The following is a 14,871-nucleotide window of genomic DNA, read 5'->3' on the forward strand; positions in this document are numbered from 1 at the left end:
TATTTTCTCCCCTCTCCTTACCCTCCTTCACTCTTCTCATCTGATACTATTAAGTTAAACAACACAGCTTTCTTGTGAAGCCTGAAGAATGAGAATTTCTAGGAGCTTCTCCACAGAACAGCCTGATCCCTGAGGCTACTCTCCCTAGGTCCACATGCCCTTCACTCTGCGTCATGCCCGCCCTCCTCATTTGTATGTTTCAATATTTACTGGAGTCTAAATTATTCTCTTTCCTATGTATTTTCTGTTTCCTCAAGGACTGTTTTTTAACTAAGTTCCCCCTCTCTATCTTCTTCCTGAATAGTTACAACAGGAGTCATTTTTGTTTTTTAAGAAAAATATTGTGTTTTCAACTCAGAAGCTTGCCTGGCTGTTAACAAATAAACCTGGCTTTCCAGCCTCACATCTTGTTTCTGTTATAATCCCATCAGTCAGCTCCTTGCTGGCCCTGAGACCTGGGTCTGCCCAATCCAGCCTCCTTCCCTGGTCTGATGGCCCTGAAATGCCCATGACCTTCCTCCCATTCTGCTCAAGCCCTGATGGCCCTTCAGAGTACATCAAGCCCTGATGGCCCTTCTCTGGTACTAAAAGCTACACAATAACCCTCAGACCCAGATGTCTTTCTCTGGATTATCTAAATCATGGGACATGGGGTGGTTTGCTGATATGGAGACAAGACCATGAAAAGAAAAACCTGCACCAGATTCTATCCCATTTGGAGAGAATGTGTTCAGGCCAGAAACTAGGGCCTGAACCCAGCAAATGAAAAATGGAACACACAGTCCTCAGAGAGCGCTGCACTTTCAGTCAACCTATCTTGCTTTCTCCTCCCACTCGGCTAGCTCCATCTCCGGGGCTGGTCTGCTCAGTTTCCATCTTGGCTCTGGCAGCCTCTCTCTCCTTCACTCTCCTGAATTACTTGGTGTGTCAGGATAGGATGACCTCTGGGAGAGATACATTGGCAATATTTTTATTCTAAAAATTGTCTATGCTAGAGACACAGCAATAAGAAAAATCAGAGAAGAAGTTAAAAAGAAATTTAGAGGGGATCAGAGGCAGTGGGAAATGGGAAGGCTCACTTTGAAAAGAAAGCCCAAGAAATTCCTGTCAGATAAAATGCACCAAATCCAGTATTCTGCTGCCAAAAACTGCTCCGTGGGAGTTGGTTTAGCAGCTACTTTGGGCTCTATTCACAGAGAACCCTTTCTGTTGGTTCTTCCCATTTTCTGGATCTTCCTAAGTACTTCTGTGTAGAGAAAGAAAACTTTAGACCCTATTCCCCAAATAGGAAGAGCTGTATCTTCCTGAATCAAAACTTACCTGACTTTTCTCTTCCCACTGCTTAGGGTCTGTCCCCATCAATTTCACCCTTTATCACCTGCAACACTGGAAATCTCATTGAGATTTCCTCTCTTCACATCATTTTTAGATGCTGTTGATGATCATGATAAAGATGAAGAAATAGTTGGAGACATTTTACTTTGTATTATGCATTTATTATGGGATAGACAGTGTGTTAAATTGTTTAACTTTCTTTTACCTAATCCTCCTAGAAACTCTGGGAGGAAACAGAAACAGAAAAGTCAAATGGTTTTCCCCTGGTCTCAGAACTGGTAGTGGAAGAACTGAGCGTTCAACTACAAAGCCTGTGCTCTTAACCATGGTGTTACATCAGTAAAGCTGCTCCAAGCACTGATTTCTAGAGATACCCTTCCTTTTACGCTTCTCACTTCAGAAGAGTGCCAGTTTTACCCTTCTGTTTTCTTCTTCTTCCAAAAAAAAAAAAAAAAAAAGCCATGATAATGAAGTTTTTCTCCACTTCACACGAACATTTAAATTAATTATGTGTTCACTGAGCAGATCAATAAATCAATTGTGTATCTGTGGCCTTATATAAATGCCGGGCATAATTTATCCCTGTGAGAAAACTGCTTGCAAACATAGGATGCTTTTGTTTAGGATTTTGGTAATTCTTTTTTCCAAAAATTGATTCTGCCAGTTTGCTCAGTATAAAGGCAATGTTAACCTATCTAGAATTCTCTGGTTCCCCAGGGACCTTTGTCATGAATCTGAAGAGACACATCTGAGTCTGGTATGGGAGTGTAAGCAGAGAGAGAGATGTGTGACCCGAGCCTTACATAGGCTGGTTCTCTGTATGGCAAGAGCAAATGCCTTTGGTTCTCACAGCAGGTGCTCTGCAGAAACACTCAGGGATCTCCGAATATGTATGATCAGTGACAAATTAGGAGAGAAACAACAGAGAAGAATAAGATGGGATGTTTAAGTGCTTAAAATCTAGAAGCAAATATCTGTATGTATATATAGATATGAAAATATATTATTAATGATAACAATGCTAACAACTATGTATTAAGTGCCAGGAGTTTTGCTAACATGTTGTATATGTTATTTTATTATTTTTTTATTTTACAGTTTTGGGCTGAGCTGGGTTTGAACCCGCCACCTCCAGCATATGGGGCCAGCACCCTACTCCTTTGAGCTACAGGCGCCTCCCTGTATATGTTAACTCTTTAAAGTCTCATAGCAACCCTACAGGCTGGGGAATATTATCTCATCTCCATTTCTCAGATGAGGAAACTGAGGCCTCAAGAGCTTAGGTATTTTGCCTGAGGTCACACAATTAGTGAAGTTGGTGAAACAGATTTCAAACCCAGGTAGTCTAACTCAAAGTACTGCAAGCTTATCAAGGCACTACTGCCTTCAGCAAAATGATTACATATGTTAGTCAGCACTATATATGCTGTATATAGTAAGGCTCAGTTTCATTCCACTAACAGTGGGGAGGACAGGTCTACGGCATTTCATTGTGATGAGATGCTACTGACATACATGGGCTGTCAACTGCAAAATGACCATTTTGTTTGTTTTATGATGTCATTATTTTTATTAAGATGAGAAAAGTGAAAGATAACTATTCTCCACTGGCCTACAAGCAGTGGCTGATAAAGAAATATTGCAGCTGAAGAGACCATCTCACTGTGAGGGAAAAGCTATTTTATCTATAATGTGTTGATGCAGGTTATCGCCCCGAAACTAAAATAAAGCACCAAAGTCGTGCACTCCTCTTGCCCAATACAGTGTTCTTTTCTGTTAATCCATTTATAAAACGATAAGATTAGTGAATTCCAATACAGAATATTTTTAATGCATCATGGTATTTCCCACTATTTTACAAATACATATAGTCTGTCTGAAGAGTTAACATACTTATTTAAATAATTATATGAAGACTTTTGAGGATATTGCAAACATTTTCCAGAAAAGCAGAGGGAAATTGGCAGTAATGAAATTCCCTCAGTTGCTTTTAATTATTGGCAAAATAAAGTGAGAACATATTGCAAAATGCTGTAATTGATGAGTTCCAGTATTCAATTACCTAATTTCTATACCAATTGAATAATTTGGACAACTGGATAACTTTTATGGCCAATTTTATGTTCTTTTCTTCACTATCAATATGATTAAACTGAAGTTTGTGATATAATCATGGCTTTGCCAATTATAAGGGTTGTGAGGATTCTGAGCAGTAATTTTGTCCATATCTTTGCCCCTTACCAATTTGAGACTTGAAGAACTCTATTCTGTTTTCTAAAGATCTCCCTTTTGTTGAAAACCTCCTCCAACATGCAAGTATTACTCACTCTAGGACCCAGTGATGTGTGAGTGTTGGAATGTCTCTCTATCCCATGTGAGCTAAATACCTACTACTGTAGCTTACATCTGCTCCTTTCCACTGATTAATATGTATGATCAGTGACAAATTAGGAGAGAAACAACAGAGAAGAATAAGATGGGATGTTTAAGTGCTTAAAATCTAGAAGCAAGTATCTATATGTATGTCTAGATAGATATGAAAATATATTATGAATGATAATGCTGACCAGAAGGGAGATAACTGAGTTCAGGTCCACAGCCACAGACCCACCCCAATGGAGTGAACTGAGAGTTCTTAACATGGATTTTTGATAATTTACTGAAAATAGGTGACTTTCTAGAATACTAAATCTGTGTGAATAATCCGGTTTTTTAAAAAAAGGAAAATGGTAGGGGAAACCTCCAGTGAAACTGAAATTTAACAAAAAGCCTAGTAGACACTATCAAATATTTGGAGAAGAATTTGGCTTACTTCATTGTATTTATTCTGCATTTCCTTCCCAAGGAGTCTGGGGTACATTTAGAAAATGTTACCACGATCACTAAGGGAAGAATCCACAAAGACTACCTTAAATAGATCCCCTTTTCTTTCTTGATACAGATAGTACATTGGCAGATCTGGCATATTATAAACATGGAGAACAGCAAGGCTTGCTGTGTCATATGGTATCTAGGGAAGAAGGAGTGACTAAACTTGGACTGGATGATGGAGCTGTCACATGATCCACATCTACATTGACTGGGCAGACTAACAGCTCTACGTCCCTAGAGGAGAACTGCAGTGAAGTACCAGAGGGCCTTGTCTCACCTGGCTGACATTTCAAACATCCACAGCATGGACAGTGGTATAAATTAAATTTAAATGTTTTCATAAGCTAAAGGACTGTGTAAGAATAAAAGTAAAATTTGAAGGGAGAAATATAAAAGCTGCCCCTTAATTTTTTTAAAAGTTAGTATAACGGAAATACTTGCCTTGAAAGGATAACCAGGGCTCTTAAGTGATCAAAGCCTATTAAAGGCAGGAAACGAGGTCACTGAAAAGGCACCTACCACTTGGGCTGCACCAGAGCCAGTGTTCTGAACAGCACACATCAAGGTGTGTGTAGGTGAGCTGGGCTTAGCTAACTAGAACCCCTTCAGCAGAGGGTAACCAAAAGTTAGTGTCTAGAAACCATGTACATCCTATCCAGAAAAAGGTGAGTAACTTTGAGACCATAGAGAAGGGTTGACAATAAAGAGAAGAGTCCCTTCAGCAGAGGGTGACCAAGAGCTAGTGTCTAGAGACCATGCATGTTTTTAAGGCTTCCAAATAAAAGAAGGAGCAGAACAAGGACAAAGTATAAAAGGTAGAGATTTTGAGTCAACATAATAAGGAAATCCTGAGTTCCCAAACTCCCTTCTCTGCTCCCCTCAGTATTCTTAACGAACTGCAAGCCTCTCTCTGTCATAGAATTCTCGCACTATATGATGATTCTTTCCACCTGGTCCTCTAAGGGCAGGGACAGTTGTATCCTCAACACCCAACACAGTTTTTGGTACATGGCAGGTGCTCACTACATGTTTACCGAGTTGAATTTCTGTCTATGCACATGAAAGGCTAACTGAACAATTTCTCTCTAATATAAAATGCTAAGGGCCTCTGAATCCCACCAATGAAGAGTTGAGACCACCTGAGTAAAGAATGGAATAGTTATAATCAGTATTCTCTTCTCTAGAGGGAAGCTTACTCCTTGGATGCTATTTCTTCCCAGTCTCAGCCTAATCTCAACTTGTTTTAATGTGAAGCCCATAGATTTAGAGTTGGCTGCTCCATGCCTTAATCAGGTTAATTACTCAAATGAACTTTCAGGTTCATGGAGCAAACTTAGTTTGCAATTAGAGTTAGAGATTTAAAAGAAAGACCATAAAGATGGCCCATATTTTCAGAAAGTCTTTTATGTAGGATATCTTTTTTGGTGCCATTTCTAGGGCTATCCAACATGAGTATGCCCACCTCAGAACATGCCCAGGATTATCCATTGATAATCTTTATACATAAACACACACACACACACACACACACACATATCATGCCCATATATTTAATCAAGCCAATAAAAAGTATATAAAGTTTCCCTAGACTTTCACTAGAGACTGATGCTGGAGTCTCACTCTGACCACATGGCAGGTGGTTTTGTGCTGTTTGTGATGAGAAGACTTCCCAGGTAAGTTAGGAATGTCACAATTCAGAGGGGCTGTCTGTGACTCATTTGTTCATTGCTTCTAATATATTTCAAATTATGGCTCTTTTTCATGTGCCCAGTTAAATGGATTTATTTATAACCTAGTCTTAACTAAAGTAACGTTCACCAAAAGACATACATTTTAACAAGTTTCCTGCAAAGAAACTGTAATTTGTATGTAATATTAATCATAGAGGCACAAGAGAGCTCTGAACTCTCTGTCAGCCACACTATGGGGTAAGGAAACACTGGAAAACTAATCAGATCTGTCAAGAAAGTGGGAAAAAATAATATATTTTTGGAATATTAAAATTACCAAGAGACTATTTGAAATATGAAACCACAACTTCTCATGAAAGTTAAACTGCACTTGGAAGGCATATAGAGTTTTGAGAGTATTAGCTAGTGTTAGAGCATCTTTATAAACTAATGAATATACATATGTAGGGGATTGCAAGTTAAAAAAATATATGTATACACATACATACATACATATTTTTAGAGATTTTATTTAGGAAGAACAAAAAGAAAGTTTAGGGTACTTCCAAAAGAAGTTAGAAGTGGGTCCCTTTCATGAAGGAGAAAAGGTGAAACAGACCTCAACAATATTTTATTGAAAGGGCACATAATCAAAAATGTTTGGAGACCATGTTCTTGCTCCTAAAAATATATTTTATTACTTTCTGATCATTTTAATTATATAAAACTTGGAAATGCAAGAAAACATCAAAACAAAAAAAATCACCCATATTCTTACCAGACCACAAAATAAATATTATTACCATTTAGTGAAGTGTCTCTTCTATAATAACCAGTTCACATAAGATATCTTTCACAGAGGGAGGCTTAATCTATACGACAAAACTTTATAGAACATCAAGTTCCACTCTAGATCACTTTGTCAAGTCTCCATGCAATCCAAAAAGATATTTCAGGAATGCAGCTACAGCCCTAGTTTTGACTATCTTCCTAAAATATCTTAGATGTTTCAGTTCAACTGAGGGTGCCCTATAATTTCATTCCAGGTTATCACGTGGGAGCCTTACACATCATTGTTATTGAGTATAAGGACCCTGGTACAGCAACTCATGTGCTGTTCTCGTTTTTAAATTGGCTCATCTCAGTCTGGTTAAGGAGTCATGTTTATGTTCCCAGATGTCCCAGTAGCAGGCCTGCTCTGGTGTTCAGTAATCCCTAGGAATGTGGAGTATGTCTATCAAATGCCTTCCTCTAGGAAAGAAACCATAGCTGTAGGACCTGCAATCCCAGACCCTGCCCTGGCTTGTGTCAACTGTGACATGTTCATTATAGAAACCACCTTCAGTTTCACACTCTGAAGCTTCTCTAGAAGTTTACTCCTTATCCCCACAGTGAAACATAGTTGGTATTTGAAATAATCACATCACTCTCAAAAATAACTTCTGACAATCTGATGTGAAGCAGAGATTTTCCATAGGTTGGCCAGGATTTCCATTTCTAAGATTAGATGCAGCATTTTCCCCAAGCTTCGGGCCTCCTTCTAAATGGGGAACAAGACCCCTTTGAAAAGGTGGATGTCATAGCCTATACCAAAAGATGTAGACTCAAATCACTATTTTTATCTCCCTCATTTTATTAGGCCCTTAGGCCCTCACGCTATTTCCCAGCTTTTGCTCTACTGCATACCAAGTCATCCAAGTTGTTGTCCAGTGCTTGAGGTGGGAAGAGGAAGGTTTATATTTAGAAAAGCTGAAGAATGCAAATCCTACCATTTAAATATCAAGTTCCTCTATTGAAACATTTAAGTAGGATCCAATTTTAGAGAATTTGATTTATCTCATATTTTTTAAAGGATATTTCCTTCATGTGCTTTGGATTATTTTTCTGGAGTGGAACTGGATTCGCCCCAAATCACTGAAGGCAAACACTCTTGTGGTGCCCTCAGCTGACATCAGGGGTACAGTCCAGGTCAAAGGGAAGCTCACCAACCCATTCTGGAAGTGAACCAGCAACCCTGACCTCCAGACCTTAGCCATCTAATCAAATAAAATGCAAACATCCAGATCCTCAGATTGTTTCCTTCCCCTTAAACATTTTTTCACTTGGGCCTGGAATGACAGCAGAGCAAATAAAGAATACAACAGCAAAATCACCACATTTGCTAACATAATTTCCCACATGGATTTTATTCACTCCTAGTGGGCAAAACAGAGCTGAGAAAGGACTGTAGGAGTACAATAGGGCCTACACCACTTTGATCAAATTACCTCTCATTATTTTTGTGAGTCTTACTCCCAATAACTAAAGAATAATGACTTTTTCTTCCCTATCTTTATTACCTTTATCACTCCACATTTATGAACTTCACTACCTAAACTCTTCACTGCATGCCAATATCTTTATTCTTCTACTGGCATTTGGATGGTTCTTCCAAAATATGTTTTGCTACTACGTGCTACTGAAGTCCTGAGTATAGATTCAAAATAGAAGTAACAAATCACCTAAAGTTACAGAATTAACTGGAAGAATAATTAAGATATAAAGACTTATCTTCTCCTTTGTTCCAGAAACTGTCCAGAAGCCACCTTTTCAAATATGAAAGCTTTAAGCAAGACGTTATGAGGGCTTGCAGGGAAGCGGGTATAGAAATGTGCTTATAAAAAGAGAAAGGTCATAGGAGAGTAAGGGATAGGTAGGTAAGAACTTTTAAGTTGCCTTTCTTTTACATTTCAGATTCTCAATATAAACATTTTGGTCCTAGGATATAAGAAAAGGAGAGCTGTTGCTATGACAGTCCTCTGGTCCTGAGTTGGATTAGGATATTGGAGCTTTCAACATTTAAAAAGAAATCATTTTCCTCCCAAACCAGGTGCACTTGTTTCCACAGACACTGTTGGGAAGATCAGTCTCTATAATCCCAGATGCCCCAACTCCAGGGAGATGGTTGGAATGCAAAACAAAGTTAAAAAGAAATAGGAGGTAGAAAATTTGCTTTCGCTCCTACTATATCAGTCAGGAGCAAAGAAGATAGTGCCTTTAATTTAACCCTTTATTATCCCTGAGAAGGAAAAAGTATCAAATGTTATTAATTGGTATCACAAGGGGACATAAATATCCCAGAATATGTGATCTCAACCTTCTAAAGAAGAACTGAGGAGTCTACAAAATCAACCAACGTAAACTTTAGGATAAACTTACTTTCTTAATAGACAGAAATCAAATTGAGGATACGAGCCTTCCTTCCTCTGGCTCCTGGCTTTTTGGCTGCTCTGTGATTGCATCTAATCCCTGACCTACATTTGTCAGACAAAGAGGCCACCTAATTTTAACACCTACCTACTCATGAAGCTATGAAATTCAATGACTCTAATCACCAAACAGCCATCCCATGGTCTTTGAAGAAACAAGTACCAAATAAGAGTTCAAGGAACAGCAACACAAAACTTTGTCAATGAAGTAATCTACAGACAGTACAATAAATAGCGGGGCTCTGTTTGGCAGTAGGGGATAAGAGGGAATAGAAGGACTACATCATGGAGGACACATAAATAATTCCTTGACTTCTAAAAATGCATCCTTGATGCTCTAATTCCCTTAGGTTACTGCCCTACCCTTGGTGCAGCACCCTTGGCTGGGACTCTCTCCTCAGCCCCCTTCCCACCTCCCCACTGTGGTCCCCTGCCTCTACCTCAATGGTGTACTGCTCAAAGATGCGCAGCTGCAGGAAGATGTCCAGCTTGATCTTCCGCTCGTGGAACAGCTCTTCCATCTGCACCTGGGCATCGTCAAGCTGCTGCAGGACAGACTCGATGTGGCTGATGGAGCTACTATGGGGCGTCTTGTTGTTGGACACCGCTGAGTCCCTGTGGCAAAGCAGGGGTGGGGAAAGAAGGAGGGAGAGGCCTTGTCATGTTAGAAGTGACAGAGGGCGGGGAAAGGAGGGAGAGGCCTTGTCATGTTAGAAGTGATAGAGGAGGGGGGCCTTCCATAGCTGAGCAAGGTGGATGTGAATCAGTTGAGTCATTCAATCAACAGGCATTTATTAAGTTCCTGCTGTGAGCCTGACACTATCTGTTTACTAGGTGAATCAGACACATGCATCCTATTTTGGGTATACAGCTCTAGTTCTTTTTTTTTTTTTTTTTTGAGTTTTTTTTTTTTAATTTTTTCAAATTAACGTGAAGGTACAGTTTTTAGGTTACATTGTTTTGATTTCCAGGGTATAGTTCCATTGGTAGAAGAGCCCCTCACACAGGGGGTGTGTTATACACCCTCACAATATGTACATTAGGTGAGATCCTGCCTCATGCCCTCCCTCCTTCTGCCAAATGTCCTCCCACCTCACAGCTCTATTTCTAAGACTTGCTGCTCTTCTACTCCTCAGACAGAATTGTGAAAGGAATACAATGAAATGATGGATGGGAAAGGGCTCTACAAAACATAAATTAAAAAATGGATGGTTCCATACATGTGTGTAGTCTAATATGTATAGTTTTAACATATACACATATATCACAATACACAAGGGTAGACACACTAAAGGCATATGAAAAAATAAAAAATCTTCTTAGTTTAATTTTACCAGATTGTTAAAATAAGATGACATGGTGGTTGCCAAATTGTAAGCATCAATTTTACAATGTTTTGCCAAAGTTATGGGCTAATGTTATTAATCAGGCTTCAAGCTGTAGTTAGGAAAGCACAGGATTTGCCGTCTACAATCCTGAATTAAGGTCCAGCTCTGACATACATAGGCTGGTGGCCCAGATGCCTCACCTGTAAAGTGGACTTAATCCCTGCCCTACTCATTTCACAGTTTGCTGCTAAATAAGACAGTGCACGTGAACTGGGACCAGTAATGAATTGTATAACTGATTATTAATCCTGAAAGGACACGAGTAAAGTGTTAAGTGCTGACTGGGGCACAGGTCTAATAATTTGTAAGAGTACAGGCTAGATCATAAGAGTCTAAGACAACAAGCAAAGGTTTCAAAGAGTTTTGATTTGAGGGCTTCAAGAAACAGATGAAGAGTTAAGAAGATGGGAGGGGGTATGCTCTCTAAGCAAAAGGGGAGGTGACATGTTGCAGAGAGGAACTAAGAAATTGACAGATGGACCTGCTCAGAGGTATGGGGTGGTAGTGAGACCTCCACAGAGGTAAGTGTTAAAAAAAAAAAAAAAAAAAACAACTATGGAGGTTAAGAAATTCTATAGGACATTGAGCCCTAAAACTTGAAATAAACTGGCATGTTTATTATCTTGTGACATCTTGGTATCTCATAAAATTTAAGAAGTCAGAGAACAAGGGAGAAATTATTAGTTTCTCATCTGCAGGCTTTCTGTAAGCCACATCTTTTAGCCTGTGCTTGTCTCAGAAACAATGGTATCTGAGCTCACACTAACTGTTCAGAAGACACTGTAAAGCCAGTTTGTCATTCATGGAGCAACCAGTTTCTACCTCCTTACCCTGGTCTATTTGGGCATAAAACAGGCCTAGTTCCTAACCCCACTATTGCATAGACACTCTCAGTCATGAATGGAACATGAGAAATGTACTCAGTAATATCCATTATCATTTGCTGGGGGCTTTGCTGCTAGGTGGATATGACTGCTCTCTCTGAGTCTGCAATCTTTCCCCATCATATGGCCTCCAAAAAGGAAGAGAATGATTTCTGAGTCAGTGTCACACTCACTAGGAAACACAGAGCTGAGGCAAAAGCCCCCGGAGATGCTCCAGTGATGGGTGTCTGAAGAGCCACAAGACATGGGCAAGGTGTGTTACTGTGTGTGTGGCACCCTGCCAGCATCCACTGAGCATCCATTTACTTCTCTCTCTCCTTGAGAAGAGATGTCAGGGAAGGGAGCCTAGGCTAGAGTCAGGCTAGCAGAATGATGAATGGTGACCAAAGGCTCTTGGTTGTACTCCTATGGTCCTCCCTGAAATCCATGAAACTTACTCTTGTAGAACAGGCCTCACCCACACTGTTGCCTTCATCACCAAGCAGCCTTACACCCGTAGGCACCTTGCACATTAAACACTGGCAGCTGTTAAGAACAAGTGGCATCTCCACAGACAGAAAAGCCAGCTAAGTTTGTGGAAAATATTCAAACAGATAAAACAAAGGCATCACAAAATTCTAGCGCTGACAGAGCTCCTAGAGCAGACCCCTTAATTACATAGATGAAGCAGCTGATGCCCGGAAAGGTTAAGTAACTGCCCACTGTTTGGAATTTTCTTCAGAAGCAAATGACAGCGGAGGTTCCTAGGGAGGCAGACAGAACTGTCATGTATAATATAGTTATGAGGATGAATTGGGAGAAGAAGGGAAAGAAGCTGTCTTGTTAGTACGCAACAGGAGGATTCAGAACATCTCATGTGCGTGTTTGGAATAGAAATCATTAATTTCCAACGGAAAAACATGCCAGGGTTTTCCAAAGGTAATTTCTCATTGTTTATTTAATTGGACAACTGGTATGGGAAAAAAAAAGCTCTCTTCAATTGAAGTAATTCCCTCAGGTCCCAGGGCTGGCCTGGGACTTGCTGATGAGATTATTTCTGGCCAAAGCTGGCAGAGGTCCCAGCACTCAGTGATTTTAGGATAGGAAAAGGTCCCTGTGGGTGGGCATCATTAGCACCATCAAATCCTATTTATATGGCACCTGGGCACAGGGCTGGTTTGCTCAAGGCCTAGATGACACTTTATCTGCAGACCCAGTGCCCTTGACAGAAGCAAGAAACTAGATATTGATGCCCATAGAAAGGAGGCAATGACGTGGGTAATTCTAAACAATTGTAAGGGTTAAAAAAGGATTTCCCTTCTTAGTTATAGATGTTTAGGTTGATACAGAAGGAGTTTTATTATCTGGCCAGGAAAGAATAGTGGACTGGTCAGAGACAGGTAATAGAGTGCTGATAGAACAACATCACACACTTTCTATATCCTCATGGGCCAGAGTCAAACAGCAGCAGAATGGTCAGATTCTGCTGACTGGGGCACTAGAGTTCAGCCTAAGATCAGAAGCCAAATAACACTATCTTCAATAGTGTCTATTTTTCCACATGACCAAACAGACCATAATTCTTAATGAAGATCTTTGTTGAATTTTATGAATTTTTGTCATATCTATATTACTTGATTTATCATTCAACATCGTGAATGATAAATAATGCTTTGAAATATTTGAGCTTTTTCCTATTTCATTTTAGACTCAAGTTGGGTATGGTGCAGGCATTTTTACATTTGACAAATGAAGAAACTGAGGCTCACACATGACCACAAAACAGGCTGTGGCAAATCAAGACTGGGACAGGACTTATCTCATGTCTAGCCCGAGGCATTTCTCACTGGAAAGCACCGCCCATGCTGACCTGGCCTCGCTGGGCTCCCCCAGGGAGGGAGGCGCTGACCTGAGCTGCTGGATAAGGTCTTCGCCTTCCTTGATGACATTGAGTGTGGCATCTAGGGTGGCGGTCTGCTGCTGCTGGAACTGCTTAATCAGTTCCTGGACTGCATCCACCGAGTCCGCACAGACATCCTCCAGCATCTCCTTCTGAAGATCTTCCATCCATGTCCACAACTGTGAGGGAGAGAGCAGAGACTCCACTCAGGGAGAGGCCAGGGCTGCACGAGGCCAAGGAAGCCAGCCTGGAATCTTCCAACTCCAGGTAGGAAGTCAGTGCAACATCAGACTGTCCTTCCCACCGGCATAGTTTGTGTTTCTACATTTATATTCATTATCCATCATTGCTACATTTACTGTTAGTGTTGTTGGCATTCCTTAAGGACAGGAACCACCTTTGGCTTTCTATGGTTCATAGAAATATGCAGGTGTGATCTTAGAGCAAAGAGATCAGTCATCTTTGAAAGACTAGGAAGAACAGGAGGTTAGAATGGACAAATACTGTATCATTGTTCAGAAAGGAGGAAAGGGAGGGCTCTTCATACTTCCTGCAGGCAGCTAGATATTGATTCCTAGAGATTTATTATGATACTGCAGATATGCAAAAATGTGATATTCAGAAAGAACCAAATGAAGATTACTGAAGCATAGCCTGTGCTATGCTAAACAATTTTGTTCTTTTCAGGAATTTGTAGGTTGATTAGAAAGTTGAATGCTAAAGATGTAACTTACCTTTATTTCAATAAAAGTATCCAACATTTTCCCATGATATTTGAGATGATGAAATGCATCCAGGATGATAGTACTGATCAGATAATTTTAAAAGAGCTAAGTATAGAGTTTGGAACAGAGTATATACTGAAAATGATGATGAATTAAACTGAATTACTGAAAACTTGTTTATTGATAGCTCTTCCTTAGACTGAAAATAGATGTCCAGTGGCCTACAACAGGGCTCTATTTCTGACTACTCTTACTGAGAATTTGCATAAATGAGAAAGGGGAAATGTGCCTGGTATTTGCTTGAAAACAAGTAGTCTTCACCTGGCTAGCAGGAAGGATAAGCTTGGGGCTCTACCAGGGAAAAAACTAGTAGAGAGGGAAAACTGATAGATGAGGTGAGAAGATGTGCATTTTGGCCCCCATTCCTCCCATTATTTGTGGTGCCTTTGAGGAAATCACTACATGTTTTGATCTCCATGACTTCATGTGTAAAGTAGGTTGGGGAAAGCATAAAATAAAATGGTTAGTTATCGTCTGGTTCTAGGTTCTACCATTTTTTCTTTTATTTATTTATTTTTGTGTGTGTTTGAGTACCTTTTTTTTTTTATTGTTGGGGATTTATTGAGGGTACAAGAAATCAGGTTACACTGATTGCATTTGTTAGGTACAGTCCCTATTTTTTTTTTTTTTTTTTTGAGACAGAGTCTTACTATGTCACAGTAGAGTGCCATGGTGACACAGAAACACAGCAAATTCCCAGGCTTAAGCGATTCCTTTGCCTCAGCCTCCCAACTAGCTGGGACCACAGGTGCCAGACATAATGCCCAGCTATTTTTTGTTATTGTTATTGTTGTTGTGGTTGTCATCGTTG

General features: G+C 40.0%; 1 protein-coding gene across 1 annotated transcript in view; it reads right to left on the reverse strand.

Annotated features, from left to right (window-relative positions):
• LOC100954950 (kalirin RhoGEF kinase) overlaps nucleotides 1–14,871 on the reverse strand; it is a 512,376-nt gene that overhangs the window by 114,099 nt on the left and 383,406 nt on the right. Inside the window, exons 12-13 of the mRNA XM_023516322.1 lie at nucleotides 13,285–13,454; nucleotides 9,565–9,739 (exon numbers count right to left, since the gene is read on the reverse strand). Of these exons, the coding sequence (XP_023372090.1) occupies nucleotides 9,565–9,739; nucleotides 13,285–13,454 (345 nt within the window). The remainder of the gene's footprint in view (nucleotides 1–9,564; nucleotides 9,740–13,284; nucleotides 13,455–14,871) is intronic.

The sequence above is a fragment of the Otolemur garnettii genome, unplaced genomic scaffold (genome assembly GCF_000181295.1).
Source record: "Otolemur garnettii isolate 467f Iridium unplaced genomic scaffold, OtoGar3 scaffold00089, whole genome shotgun sequence".
NCBI lineage: Eukaryota > Metazoa > Chordata > Mammalia > Primates > Galagidae > Otolemur > Otolemur garnettii.